We start from the raw sequence: 15645 nt of genomic DNA on the forward strand, positions 1-15645 counted from the left end.
GATTACACTTGGTCACTATGAAAAGCATTAGATAACTAGGAATAAATGGTATATATAAAGTGGGTGCTGGTGATTCACACCTATACTCCCAGCATCTCAGAAGTCTAAGATTGAAGTGATTATGGCTCATAGCCTGCCCAAGTAGATGAACCTGTTAGACTTTTATCTGCAATTAGCCAGCAAAAATCCAGAAGTACAGGTCTGACTCAATAGTAGAGTGCCATCTGGGTGAAAAAAAAATCCCAGGAGAATAAGCAATGCCCTGAGTTCAAGCCTCAGTACTGGGGAAAAAAGTCAAAATTTTTGCATATAAAGCTACAAATAGGCCTGGGACTAACAGCTCATTGGTGGAACATTTGCCTCTGGGTTCGATCCCCAGCACTGACTAAATAAAAAAACAAAGAGATAAAGAAATAAAGTAGAGAGGGATTCATCATGTTTAATGCTTATATAAGATTTAATATCGCAAAGATGTCAGTTTTGAAATTGATCTACACATTTAATGCAAGCCAGCCAAATCCCAACAGGTTTCTTGTTGGAAATTGATAGATTCTCAAACTAATGTAGAAATGAAAAGCACCAAATATAGCCTAGAAAATCTTGAAAGAAGGAAAACACAGGATTGAATGTTGTAAAAGCCCAAGCATCCGTAAAAGAACATGTATTGAAGGCAGTGTGCTGTTGGCATTAGGAGAAGCTGAGTTAGGCTCTCCCTGGAAGGTACAGCCAGGTAGTGAGACTTTTTGAAAGCTCCCAAGACATTTTAATAGACAACTAGGTAGAGAAGCTCTTTTCTAGCTTTACCTACTTTCATCAACCTACTTCTCCTCCCGCTCTAGTAACCCTCTATTGATCCTCCTGTGCCATTGTTTCCTTTTTTGTACTTGAAACGTTTCTGAAGCATAGTTACTTGTACCTGTAGCATCTTAACTACCTGAGGTAAGCAACCTTTTCCACATTCCTATAATATCGGCCTACTATACAATATTATATATATACATATATATAATATGTATCACTCCTAAGTAAGCATTCACTAACTAGCTTAAAGATCAACTGATAGGAGTCCTTCTATCATGAATTTCAAACTGTTCTGAATAAATATCACACATCTTAGTCTCAAAAACCACAAAATAAACTTCCCCAACAACAAAACCTCAATGATTATAAATTACCTTTACTAGTAGCTCTGTAGAATATTCTTACAGCTTAACTTCCACTAAAAAAAAAAAAAAGACAAAATAAAGCACAAAACAAGCATGGTAGATAAAAAGCTACCTGCCACATTGAATTGGTAACAATACAATGGAACCATTAGTTTATTAAGCAGTGGGTAGAATTCTTGGCACGTGACTACATTTGACTATTTTAACTTATGGTATGTGCCAGGGCCTTGGCCTCACAGCTCATAAACTGTGCCGTCCACCGCACTGCCAGATGGAAAGGCACAAGGTTGTTATTTTAAATCATTCTGGTTAGGTATTGATTTAGGATCTCAAATGAGAAAATTGTATACAATGAGTTTAACTAAAAAGGCATGTAATTCAACTTCGGTTCTGATTTATGACGTGTTCACAAAACCCTGGACTTGTGGTCAGCGTTGGGCAGTTACACTCTTCCAGGTCAGCCCATTCGTCTCTGGACAGACTCAATGTTCCAAAGCTCTTTAACGGCCTTTGATGGTCCTCAAATTCAATTTAATCCATTTTGTTCAAGGCAAATCCCAAATATTTGGTAATACTTGTTTGGTCTTTAATCTTTACTTCTGATTAAAGGGCCCAATTTGCATCTACTCCTTTTCACATGAGTTAGTTGCAGGCTACCTAAATCTCCTGGACACTGGCTCATAATACCACTCCAGATAGTGATACAAAGTAGCATGCTGCCCAGAACAGAACACAAAATCCCTTATCCAAGGAAAGTGGAATGAGCTCCTTGTATGCTTTGCTTGGAGTTTCTAGCATTTGTTTTTGTTGTTCTTGCAAGCAGTGCTGCTGTTAATTTAGCCTGAGCTGATTGATTTTCTGCCTTCACTTCACACATTGGACTTATTAATACAATTTCAAAATTAAAACAAAAACAAACCATCTTTTTTCTTATTTTTCTACGCAGGCACATCTCTCATCTTTTGCCTATAAAATCTGCCTTTCATACTTATGTAGCTTTCCTTTTGTTTTTATTAATTACCATCTTATGAATTGGGGTGGAACGCAGCAGTAAAGGAGGTTCTTGGAATATATATGGCTCTAGTCTTCACCAGCCACATCCCAAATGTAAAATAAAATAATAAATTTTAAAATGGATCTGTCTCACAAGATATACCCCAATCAGTATTTTGTCAGCATGCCCTTTTCTAAGCTATGGATCCCAATGCATAAGGTCTATTATTGAGCTCTCTGTCATAACACAGAGGTGATATTGATTCATTAACAAGCATCATTTGGAGGACTTTATCCAACCGAATACAAATTCACCTAGTAATAATAGCTTCTAGGCCATCATTCTCCAGCTAACCATAAAAAAATATAGATTTTTTTTTAGTCTTGTTGGAAACTAGATGCACAATCTCTGCATCATCCCTTGTTTGTAGTAGGGGGCTTAAGTCATCATACTCCAATAACCAAGTCATTGATTTAATCTAAGCAGACTAAAGATAAAAGTTTAGGGATGCCAGGCACTGGTGGCTCACGTCTGTAATTCTCGCTACTCAGCAGGCTGATATCTGAGGATCACGGTTCAAAACCAGCCTGGGCAGGAAAGTCCGTGAGACTCTTATCTCCAATAAACCATTAGAAAACCGGAAGTGGAGCTGTGGCTCAAGTGGTAGAGCACTCACCTTGAGCTGAAGAGCTCAGGGATAGTACCCAGGCCCTCAATTCAAGCCCCATGACTAACAAAAAGAAAAGTTTATGGGGTAGAGGTATGGCTCAAGTGATTGGGGCAACATTCTGGAAAGCACAAGGTCCTGGATTCAAACCCTAGCACCCTCAAAAAATATTATCTATCTAAAATGTTTTATTTTTTAACTACCTTGTCAAAAAGAGCTAGTTCCCAGGAGGGCCTTTCATTCTAGCAGCAATGAAAGTTCCTTTTCAAGACGAATGTAGCATGACATAGATATACTATAGCAGCAGAAATTGGCCACATGAAGAGGTGTGAATGCTTACTTTTAAATAATCAATCTGGTATAAAACCCTTAAAGAGAATTAGTCACTCAGAGGTAGGTATTTATTGGACTGGCGCGACCATTGTGAGAAGGGCTGTGGAATGTGGAGCTCCTCTACTTCAACTTCCTCCCTCAAAGTTCACAGCAAATCCTGGTCACTTGAGAGGCACTTTGAGAAGAGCTAATAGTCATTCTGAGCCAAGACAAGTGAACAAGTGGAAAGAAGAATGTTTCCGTTAGTAACATCCTCTTGTCTGTTTTCGTCTGTCTCACCCAGTTGAAGTCACTTAGCTGTCACAACCTTCTAACTCCTGCCAAGTCAATTTCACCATATTCTGACTGGGTACCATTCCCTCTGACATGCTCAACTGTCTCACTCCAGTCACTCACAAGCAGAGAGTCTGCATGACAGATAGCCCCCATTCTCTTACATAAGGCGGAACTGAACGTCTGCCAACAGCTACACTGCCAAACAGAAAAGAATTGTGGTGAAAGGAACTATGAAAAAATCCAATTAATATTTGCTGAGAAGGACAATTCTTCCTCCTAAGCAGATGTGGGATAGGGCAGGTCTGCTAATTGCCTCAGCCGGGCAGAGAGAAGGAAATGCAACTGAAAGGTTAAAAACTCTAGCTCTGGGTCCTGAGAGGCCTGACATTTGAGTCATGAGCTCCACTGTGGATTGTGGCCCTGGGATCTCAGAAAACTTCCTTGCTGTGTGTTCCTGTTTTCTCATTTAGAGAATGAAGATAATAAAAAAATTGGCCTTAAAGGTTTATTGCAATGATCAAATAAAATTTAAATGCACATAAGCATAACTTTGCCATTCAATTAATGTTACTACTGGATGCGTTCAACAAGTTATCTTCCAATTTTTAACTTTCCAGATGGGTTTATACATAGCTCAAAAATACGGGCTAATTAGTTATATTCCTATACTGCATATTTCTGAACTGTTTTAGCTACTTATAGCTAAGTAGCTGAATGTAAATTTCATGACAGCAGGGATTTTTCTATGTTTTCATCCATGTTGTATTTCTGGCACCTAAAAGATCCTGTGGTGTATTATAAGGCATTCAGTGAATGAATGACTAAAGCTAGCTTCCTGTTCATGTGCATTACCAGTCTCTCTAGGTTGCTTACTATGGCTTTGGTAGGAGAAAACGAGAAAATCTGGCTAGAACACTTAGCACGATCTGACACATAGTTAAAACATTCAATAAATAATAACTACTGTGTTCCCATGACTGTGGGCAGGTTTACTGACAAGATAGATATGGACAGATGCACACAGGATCTGGGACAGCTGGTTTTCTCTTTGACTGTAGAGAGGAAAATGAGAACTTGAAACATTGGACACTAATCAGGTCAAAGGGGGTGGAGGAGGTGTCTCTTACTGGTATTTAAAAGAAGACCTAAAAGATAAGTGGGAATTAGATTGGTGAAGAAAGTGGTAGAGAGAAAGGTCCTACACATGTGAATCAACTTGAACAAAGGCCCTAAGGTAGGCAAGAATGAACAGAAGGAAGGGAGGGAGGGAGGGAGGGAGAGAGGGAGGAGGAAGGAAAGAAAGAAGGGGAGAAGAGGAAAAGGGAAGGAAATGAGGGAGAGGAAGAGAAGGAAAGGAGGGAGGGACGGAGAAAAGGAAAGACTGTAAAGAAGAAACAACAAAACAGATAAACAAAGAGAAGCCAGCTGAAATTCATGAGTGCAAAGGGAAATAGTGAATGTAAAGCCTGCCATGAATAAGAGGCAGTCTATACAAGACCTTGTAAGTAATGTTAAGATTTGAGCAAACAGGGTGAGAAATGTTTGAATCTAACACATACAACATATGTTTTTAACAAATAAGTGCACTGCTCTAAGGAGAACTGAAGATATGTCTTCATGCACAGTGCCATGCATATAGCCCAGAATACTAGTTAGGGAAACAGAGGATAGTTTGAAGATTGGCTGTAGCCTATATGTCTCATCTCACACCCCAAGGTCATAAAAGGCATTGTTTCTAATTGGACAAATTAAATACCAATGCACAAAGACCAATTTTCTCCTTTGAGAAATACTACCTGTCAAAGAAAAAGCAGAACAGAATAGATAATAAGACTACTTTTCCTTTTTGTACTTACTAAGGTGTTATTTGCAATCTCTCAGAAACCAGTGGTTTTCTGCATATATATATATATATATATATATGTAGAAAAAACTTGATTTGTCTTCCTTGGAGGTCAGTTTCATATCAACCACGTCCTGCATAAGCCAAAGAGAGGAAGAACAGAGTTTCTTTTACTGTTTATCTTTCCCTTCTCTCCTTCTATATCCATTCATTTTACAGGTTAAAAACAACAACAACAATTGATCATGGACAAATTAAGTGGCTATTAAAAGCTTAAAACCTAGTTTCAGGATTTCAAGCCAGAAGAAAAATTAAGACCATTCCCACCCCTGAACCTGTTCCTCTTTTCTGACTCAATAGAGGTCTTTCTCTGGTTTCTTGATTCATCCACCTCCTCTTCTCTCTATCTCCACCCCTCATATTATATTAGCCAAAATTCTCTAGCCAGGTGACAGTGGCTCACGCCTGTAATCCTAGCTTCTCAGAAGGCTGAGATCTGAGGATCATGGTTCAAAGCCAACCTGGTCAGGAAAGTCCATGAGACTCTTTTTTAAAAAATATTTTTATTTATTTTTTATTGTGAAAATACTGTACAGAGGGGTTACAATTACATGGGCAAGATAATGAGTACATTTCTTATTAAGCATTGTAGCCTCCTCCTTTGTTTCCCCTTCCCTTCCCTTCCCATCCTCCCCCCCACCAAAATTGTAAAGTTTGTTTTTGACATTGACAACTTCTACTACTCATTGTTGCAACAGGTCCACCTGTATCCTTATTTAAACGACTTGTTTTTCCCCCTTCCCCTCCACAAATTATACCTCAAATACAGTGAAAGCAGGGGTTATACTGTGGGGGAGGGACATACAAAGCAACAAAGAACCATGAGACTCTTATCTCCAATAAACCACTAGAAAACCAGAAGTGGCTCAGGTGATAGAGCTGAAGAACACAGGCACAGCATCCAAGCCCGAGTTCAAGCCCCACGACTGACCAAAAAACAAAAAAAGCTCTATGCATTCAAATTCTCAAATATCCCTCAAGTCATTTCTCTGGTCACCTCTAACTCATTCCCATTGCTTTGGCTTTAGCAGCAGCTGAATTTTGGATTTTTTTAAATTTTTGTACGTTTTTTATTGTAAAAATCTTGTACAGAGGGGTTACAGTTACATGAGCAAGGTAACGAGTACCTTTCCTATTGAGCATTGTTGCCTCCTCCTTTGCTTTCTCCCTACCATCCCTTCCCTCCCACCTCCTTAGACTCTTATAGTAGCTTCTAATTTCTCATTCAGAGATCAGTCCCTTTCAAATTCTCCTCCATTGTCCTTACTGCCACCCCAAATATGTATCTGTGACTCTATTCTATTAAATCCTCCAATGATCACTGCCCAACATTTGCATGAGAAATCAAGTCTTAGCATGGCACCCAAGTCTCTCTGTGATGTGGTCCTTGCTGTCACTGTAGATCTTGTCAGCATCTAGAATTCTGCACAAGGCTCCCTGTGTTCCAGCCACACCAGGATGACTTGCTAGGCCCTACCCTGTTACCTAGCCCTCTACCACCTGATATATCATGTCCATCACTCTGCCTTTCTCACCTTTCTGACTCACCAAGGTTCACACCTGCTTAGGACCTTTCCACTGGCTTTTGCTTCTGTCTGGGACCCTTTGTGCTCAAGAGTTTGTATGTCTAATTCCTTTTCCCAGATCAAGACTGCTCGACTATCATCTTCTAAAGAAGGCTCGTCCTGGCCACTTCATTTAAATTATCACATTGGAACCATCTGTGTCAGTTTAGGTCCTCCTCACTTCCTAATCTGTTACACCACCTGTGAACTGGCTAGGTATTCTGTTTACCACTTTGCTGTTTATTATCAGCAACCCACTGTCCTCATATCATTTCTACCTTTGGAATATGAGTTAGGAAGGGACTTGCTAAGTTTATTGCTAGGTTACTGATCTAAAATAGTGCCTGGCAAAATAAATGCATAAATTCATACATTAATTTCACATTTTTTTAGAGTTCTTCCTTATGTCTGAAATCACCTAAGGCATCCTATCCTATTCAGTCTCCTCTGCAATCACATTATCACTATTTTACTTCAATTAGATTATTATTTTTTGTTGTTTACCAACTGTTTTCCTCTTTTGGGTCTAGTGGTATATCTTCAGTTGTCCTGCTATATACCTTTCCTAACACAAACCAAAAAATTAAAAGCACTTCCTAAATATTTGTTAAGCTCAGTTAGCCTTAAAAGTGTTACATGTATTTTAGTAAAACAAATAAACAAAAATTAGGCAGAACAAAACCTTCTGAATTGCTCTTCTTTCCAGAAAGCTCAGAGAGACCTAGATCAATGTAATCACATGGATTAGACACAAACTCGGATTATAGTTCCACAGAAGAGCTCACTTCATAGCCTTTGATTCCCTTGGTTCTATAAATATATTTGCTCAAAGTGAGAAGTACTCTTCTTTAATGTGGGTAACTAGCTGCGTCAGAGGATAATTTTTTCAAATTCAATTGTGCCAGGATTTCAGGAAATATACTTTGGTATCAAATAGCTGGTCTCAGAGCATATGGTTAGTACACTTTGATTTTTAGATCTAGAAACAATTTCTGGCTAAAATAAATTAGAGAGAAGGGAACATGAAATTACTATTAGTTAATACTTATTTATAAGTAGGAAATTAGGCCAGAATTTTTTAAAATTGTATTCTCAAGCTTGTAATGTATATCACTTATATTTTATTAATAACTAAGAGGAGAGTCATAGAATGAAGCAATTTGTCCAATTTAAGTAATTCGTCCATTACTGGCATGACTGGAATTTATCCAGATTTCTTAGGACATGAAATCCCATATCTTTACCCAGCATGCTATTGTCTCTCCCCCATGTGTGTTTGTTTCATTTTCAGAATCCTCTTCCTGTACAGTATGCACTCAAGCATCTACTTTACTCTCTTTGCATCTTTGATGTTTGGTTCTATTATGATCCTACACACAAATTGGTATGTTTTCAGCAGCTTACTCTTCCTTTTGAAGTCCAGACTCTATATAAAGAAGAAACCTAGTAAAATTCTGTGCACGCATGTGAATGCCCCAGTGTGTCACCCATATGCCAACCCAGTCCACAGCTGGCTTGAAAAACTGTCTTCTTCCACGAGATACCTGAAGAGGCCCACCTATAGATTTTTTCTCAGTGTGCACTGATTGGCTGGAATTGCTTAGTGATCATGAAAGGCAATTCAGTAATCCTAGATGTAAAGTGAGACATTTTCCTGATGAATGATTTCTAGTTTTCTTAGGCCAAAAAAAAAAAAGGAAGAAAGTAGGTATCCAGAGAAGATGGGAAAGTAAATCAAAATGTGCTGTATCACACTGTTAACAGCCAGGCCTATGCTCTGCCTTCTTGCAGGTCTGAAACAAGAACAAACTAGTTACAAGGAAAGAAAGAACGCCATCTATCATCATTTATAGATGACTCTTACAGAACATCAAACTTTCCAAAGTACCAAGAACTCTATTCTACAGGGGGGCGGGGGGCGCAAAACAAAAGTAGAACATAACCTACAACCTGTACTCTATAACGTTAACAGCCATTGCTCTCCTGACAGATGAGAGATGGGATAAAGGGCTGTGGAGGAACAAGAGACATACTCAGAGAATAATTACTTGATCCACTGACTTACTTAGAGTCAGGAAACACTTCAGTGAAGGCAGAAATCCAAAGTTGCAGTAGAAACATAAAGATGGTGGCTTTGTGGCCCCCAAGGTGAAAAATAAAAATGCATACTCTAGGGAATATACTGAGAATATTTCCAGAAGCTTTGATTCTGAGGCCTGCTGGATACTCTAAAGACAAGAGTGAGCAGAGCTCAGGCTATAACAAGAGCACAATCAATCTATTCATCTACTGGATATTGTAGATGGTCTTTAGTTTGACATCACGTCATTTGTCTCTGTCACTGGTGAACTTTGGAATCAAACGTTCATTCAATTTTACAGCTAGGTGATGTTATCCAGATTTATCTCATCTAGCCCTTCATTTCACTGATAAAGCTTCTCAGATAGAGACAGATACAAAGAATTCAACTGTTTAACTTTGATGAGAGCAAGAAGTACAAGGGCAGAGAACATGTTCTGGGTAGTTCAGGATAGTGATCAATTTGCATTGCTGGCCTGTCCATATGAGCCTATGTCTTTGTAGGGCATCTGTGTATTTGTCAGAGCAGGCATGCTCAGTGGGATCTGGGAAAACAGCATCACCTGAGGGCTCAGAAACTGATGAACAGAAAAATAAAACGTTCAGGAAAAATTGCTTGGCTTTTGCATCTATGCTGAAGCTGGTGAAGGAAAAGAGAACAAAAATTGTGTACCTTGTTTTTCCCACCTGAGCTACTGACAGAGGCAACAACAGGAAGAAATGCAGAGAGTGAGGAGGGAAAGAAGGTTCATAAGACAAAGGGGATTCGAATGTAGCAAGTCATGCAGAATTTTCAAGAATATTGCAACTTTAGAATGCTTTGAAGAGCTAAAGCTCAGTGATAAAGTGCTTACCTAGTATTCACCAGGCCCTGGGTTCCACTTCTAATGTGTGTGTGTGTGTGTGTGTGTGTGTGTGTGTGTGAGATATATTATACATATATATCATGTATCTCATATATTATTTATATAATCAGTTATGACATGTGATTTTATATATATATATATATATATATATATATATATGATGTCTACACAGCTAAACTGGGGGAAGTTGAAAGTGAAGACTTCCAGAGAAGCTGGAAGAAGGAAAGACAGGGAAGGAGAACAAGTTGTCCAAGGAAATATGATGGCTCCAAAAGCAGTCTGTAATGCCAACTTCCCAGGATCCCAGGAAAGACAGGATCTGCACATACTTCCTCCTTCCTTCCTTCCTTCCTTCCTTCCTTCCTCCCTCCTAGAGTCTACCATCCCCACCACACAGTAGGGAAGAGTTTCTCAGAGTCTTTCCCTAGGGTCAGATGCCAGTGGAATTAATGAAACAAGAGATAAAGAGAGGACATTAGGGGTCCTCTTAGTGTAAGGAAAACAACATCCACAATAAAGTCTAGAAAATTTGCCTTTTAAGAAAGCAGGTAAGTCCAGGTGTGATAGTACAAGTCTGTAATCCCAGTCTTTGGGAATCTGGGGCAGGAGGATTGCAAGGTCAAGGCCAGGTTGGGCTAATTACAGCATGTCTCAAACACACACACACACACACATACACACACACTCACGTGCGTGTGTGAGAGTGAGAGAGCAAGAACAGGGAGAAAGAGAATAAGAAAATAGTGAACCTTTGTATGAAGCATAGCTCTTTGTTTACACTAAAAATAGAATAATGCAAACTAAATTGAAGCATATTGCTGTCCTTCCTTCTTTTCCTTCATGCAGCACTGAACTTTGCAAACATCCGGATCCTAAAAGGACATTAAATATTGGCTTGATGGAGTCTTAAAATCCTGGAACAACCCAGAAATGTTTACCAAGGGTGGCTGAGATTAAATTTAAACCCATTTTAAGTTCAGTGTTCCTCACTGAAAGGAAAAAGGATGTGAACTTATAAACACTTCCTAAGCTAAATAATAAAATATCACCTGGTCCTAAGTTTTAAGCAGTGGTTCGGGGATGTTTTCTCATATCCATGGTTCTTAAAAAAAAAAATCACAAATGCCATAGAGATAAATGCAGGATACTAGGTAAGGAAAGACCTTTTTCATTTGGCATTATCTTCTTTTCCTATGTACAATAAAAAAAAAGGTGTGTGTGTTAAACAGACCTGCTCAAATAATGAGCTTGCTCAGCTCTTAAACTTTATGACTAGGAGTGAGTACCTTTCATCCACTCAGCCGATAACTGTCTCTGGTGTTGTTTTGTTTTTTAAGTGAATAGCACCTCCTCCAATTTAAGAAAACCCTGACAGCTAAGCACTGGTGACTCACACCTGTAATCCTAGGTTCTCAGGAGGCTGAGATCTGAGGACTGTGGTTTAAAGCCAGCCCTAGCAGGGAAGTCTGAAGCTCTTATCTCCAATTAACTACCAGGAAACCAGAAATGGTGCTGTGGCTCAAGGTTTTTCGAGCACTAACCTTGAGAAAAAAAGAGAAAGAAAAAAAAAAAGCTCAGGGACAGAGCTCAGACCCTGAGTTCAAGTCCCACAACTGACAAAAATAATAAAAGAAAGCCATGATAACTGTGTCACTAAACCATTGGACTTGTACTTTCTGCTATTGCCTGAGTGTCCTGTGTTCCCATCCCCACATTCATCTCCTGAAAAGTTGAGCACCTAGAACTTTGGTTTCTATTTGCCTTTCCCAATGCAGGTTCTTCGTGTGTGTGTGTGTGTGTGTGTGTGTGTGTGTGTGTGTGTGTACATCTTTGTGTGTACTTGTGTGTGCTTACATGCTTGTGTATATAGGAATGTGTATGTGTGGTTAATATTTACTGTGGACTGAATTACAGCTTTTATACCTATTTCATGTTTGTTTCCAAATAGATTATTAGCTACTTGACATGCAGCCTCACATATTTCTCTTCAAAATCCAAACATATAGAAAAATGCTGACCAGAGAATAGGAAATCCATGGATTGTTATTTACAAAATGAAAGGGTGCATTTTGTTTTTCTTGACAGCACTGGGGCTTGAACTCAAGGCCTTGAGTTTGTTCACTGACACTCTACCACCCAAGCCATGCCTCCAGCCTGACATTTGTCTGGTTTAGGGGTAGGGAGTGAGTTTTCTTGGACTTTCCTGCCAGGACTGTCCTCAAACTGTGATCCTCTGGACCTTAGCTTCTTGAATAGCTAGACTGACAGGTATGATCCACTGATACCAGCTTAAACAAATTTTTGTCTCTGACTCAAACTTAACTTCTTGGAGTTTCAATGGATTCAACTGATAAATTTACAAGCTTTCCTTGTCGACTGATCCATCCATTCTTATTGGGCTTGGGAGGTGGTCTCTTTAATACTCTGTACATGGAACTCAAATATTTTATTTTTCTGTATATTTTGGATTCTCACCATTCCCGTGTACTATGTCAGTCTTTTCTTTCTCATTTCCTCTAGGACAGAACCTTATTTCATCCTGTAGGCAACAGCTGCATGGATTGTAACCCTGCAGAGAAGAAGATATTCATGGCCACCTGTGACCCCCTTTCAGAGACTCAGCAGTGGATTTTTGAACACGTCAACATGACTGTTATAGAAAAATTTAGCCACCACACCAGCTCCTAGAAAGAAGGAAGGAAGAAAGGAAGGGGAATGATTACCTACAGATGATGAACTCTTATTTTAGCCAGCATCTGGGTCGAAGGAGTCAGGAATAACATTTCCAAGATCCAGGAAGCTTGGTTTAAAGATTTGTAAATGCCATGTCAAAGGAGTTCATCCTGAAGAACTTCCTGCGTCTGAAGAGCTTGTCTGAGAACCTCATCAGCTGCTTCTGAGAACTCCCGTAGCAGTTTCCCTTGCTGGCCAAGGGTGAAGATTATTTAGGGACTTTTCAAAACAACTACTGAGTTAATCAATCCTAGCATTTCTCAGGTCAAATCCTGCAGTAGTGAGTAGCTATGAATGGATCCTATTAACTGGGTGGGAGGGGGGCGGAAATAGGATGCATGATTGCTCCGACAACCTGAGGATCCCCACAGGTTTAGAACTAGCCACACTTCAAGGGGTGAGCTCTTGGTGCCATTCTCTGACTAAGAATGGGTTAAGCCGGTTTAACCCTTAAAAGTGCTGCAGTTGATTTTAGAGTGCTCATACCATTCTGTTTTATTTTTTTTTTTTTGTAAAGGGTGCAATAATCTTAAGACTTCACTCCGTAATGAAATGGATTTCCAGTGTGCCCATTCTCTCATTGATATCCCCATTTTCCTTTTAAAGCAGAAGTTGCTGGTTCATGAAAGTCCATCAGCTCAAGTTCTAATTCAGGGTCCTCATAGGAATCCCACTAACAGTGACAAATGAAAACTATGCTACCCAGTTACTCCAAAGAAAGATTGCACAAAAACAGCGAAATACCATTTAAAAAAAGATGCAGAGAGAGATTTCCCTGGAAAATCTATTTTTAATTTTCTATTCTTTTTAGAACTTTACAAGTCAGATGTTGGTTGTCTAATTACAATTTTTATTAAGGAGGGTAATGGAGTGAGATGGGTGTAATTTGCTTAGGAGATTGTTTAACTTAAATAAATCTACACTCCAAGTAACAATGTGACAATGGCTGATTCACTTCCATTTATTTGGTGCTGGGAGGTTTTATTTTTTTTTCCCGTTGGGTGGGGAAGGGTATCAATGATTTCTCTGGAAATTATTTTTGTTTTCTTTTTTAAATAGTTCATATTGATAATGTTACTATATTTGGAAGTCCATAAGAGAAATTATCAATAAAATGCTTCTGACACCATTTTCTGTTAATGGGTAAGGAAAGGAATCATTAAAAAACAAAATGGAGGCACTAAAGGCATGGTTCAAGTGGTAGAGCACCAACTGTGAGTTGCAAAAGCCCTATAAGAGAGCTGAGTTTTAGCTTCAGTACTAGCCCCAAATTTTTAAATAAAAAAATAATAATCCTGAGAAGGAAAAAAAATGTAATAATGATGTGTTGGAGGAAGATGGATCTCTACAGCAGAAAATCATGTTTATTACACATTTCTCCAAGTTTTTCTGGTACAAGAACACTTTTATGTTGCTTTTATTTTTTCTTTTAAATTATATATCATCTTGGATATAGACCACTGAATTGTAAGATTGGCAAGATTCAGTCTCTATTGTTCTTCTTTTTTTAAAATAAATGACAAAAAGCCCTAAGCTCCTGGGAGAGTTGATGAGTCTTCTAACCTTATCTCCTGTTCTGTTGTTTCACTGTTTGCCCACAGTAGTTCTGATTATTCTGCCAATTTCATTTGAAAATTTTAGTCACTAAGAACACCAACTTCCCTCAAAATGCCCATAAACGTAGTCTCTCTTCATCTTCAGAAACTTGATGATATGAAACTTCTTCTTGCAAGCATTCATAATCTTGTCCTGTCCTTGAAACCTAATCAAATTGTCCAGTTAAAATGCTCAGCTAATAGTTGGGGAAGAGTTATTTCATTATCTTTACTGATTTTTCAAGCATTCTTTTGAAGAGCTATTCTTTTTAAACTGTCAGAGATATCTTGTATAGGTCAAGAGATCTTGAGACTTTCAAGGTGCATAGTGGATAAAAATCAATAGGGTGAAATTAACCTGTGTGTTGAACATTTCTAAAGGGTGTGTGAAGATTTATTTCAAGTGTTCAGGGCACACTCTGACTGTAGAATTAGATGAGCCCATCAAAATTCACATCAGGTCATTAAACAGTTGACTGCTATTTACAGTTGTACCAAAGAGAAAACCCTATGTCTATACCCTTGAAGGCTGAGAGTCGCAACCAACTTTTAGGATGCTATGATTGTGGCAAGCTAGCCAGGCACGGTGTTTTAGGGGTAAAGTTTGAATATTGCATCATTTTAATGTGAAACACACACTAATAAGTCACTATTAAGCCAGGCATTGGGTGGCTCAGGCCAGGAATCCTAGCTACTCAAAAGGCTGAGATCTGAGGATGATGGTTCAAAGCCAACCGAAGCAGGAAAGTCTGTGAGACTCGTAGCTCCGGTTAACCATCAGAAAACCAGAAGCAGTGCTGTGGCTCAAAGTGGGAGAGCATTAGCCTTGGGCAAAAAAGAGCTCAGGGACAGCACCCAGACCCTAAGTTCATCATCAACAAAAAATAAATAAATAATAAACCAATATTGGTCTCTCAGGCCAAAAAAAAAAATGTGAAAGAAATTAAATGATGTTTCAAAAGTGAGAGGAAACTTGAGCTTTAAACTTTAAATGTTATGTTCTGAAGTAATTTAAACTTTATGTAATCATTAAGTGAGTTGTACATGGAACACATACAAATAAAATGAAACCTAGAGCATCTGCATAGAATCTGTGTACAAACACACTGAAAGCACTCCTACCATTCTGAAAGGTGGGAAGCGCAATATACCTCCATATTTACTTGGCAAAAAGAAAAAGAAAACTAACCGAGCTGTCCTCAGAAGGACTCCTGGTCGCAACGATAAGTACTTGTGGAAGTTGGATGGCAGAGCACTTACTAATGGGAGAGAAAATACCAGCAAGTCAATCTGGATTCCGAAAGTTCTTCTTCTCCATGAAAACGAACGGCTCCGCCAGACGTTAGAAAGTAATGTTTAATGTGCCTTTCATCCGTTCACGGAGCGAAGACGACAAGAAGGTCAGGTTGAGCTTCTAACGTGGTCGGGTGGATGGCCGCCGGCCCGGCCCCGCTCCTCGGGCCGCGAC

The 15645-nt window shown here is 39.0% G+C and overlaps 1 protein-coding gene across 1 annotated transcript in view; it reads left to right on the top strand.

The window, feature by feature from the left end:
• The window catches only part of Galntl6 (polypeptide N-acetylgalactosaminyltransferase-like 6), an 823803-nt gene extending 810039 nt beyond the window's left edge, over positions 1-13764 (top strand). Inside the window, exon 12 of the mRNA XM_013024941.1 lies at positions 12370-13764. Coding sequence (XP_012880395.1) covers positions 12370-12537 — 168 coding nt within the window. The 3' untranslated portion in view covers positions 12538-13764. The remainder of the gene's footprint in view (positions 1-12369) is intronic.
• The last annotated feature ends 1881 nt before the right edge of the window (positions 13765-15645 follow it).

The sequence above is a fragment of the Dipodomys ordii genome, unplaced genomic scaffold (genome assembly GCF_000151885.1).
Source record: "Dipodomys ordii isolate 6190 unplaced genomic scaffold, Dord_2.0 Scaffold4, whole genome shotgun sequence".
Classification (NCBI taxonomy): Eukaryota; Metazoa; Chordata; class Mammalia; order Rodentia; family Heteromyidae; genus Dipodomys; species Dipodomys ordii.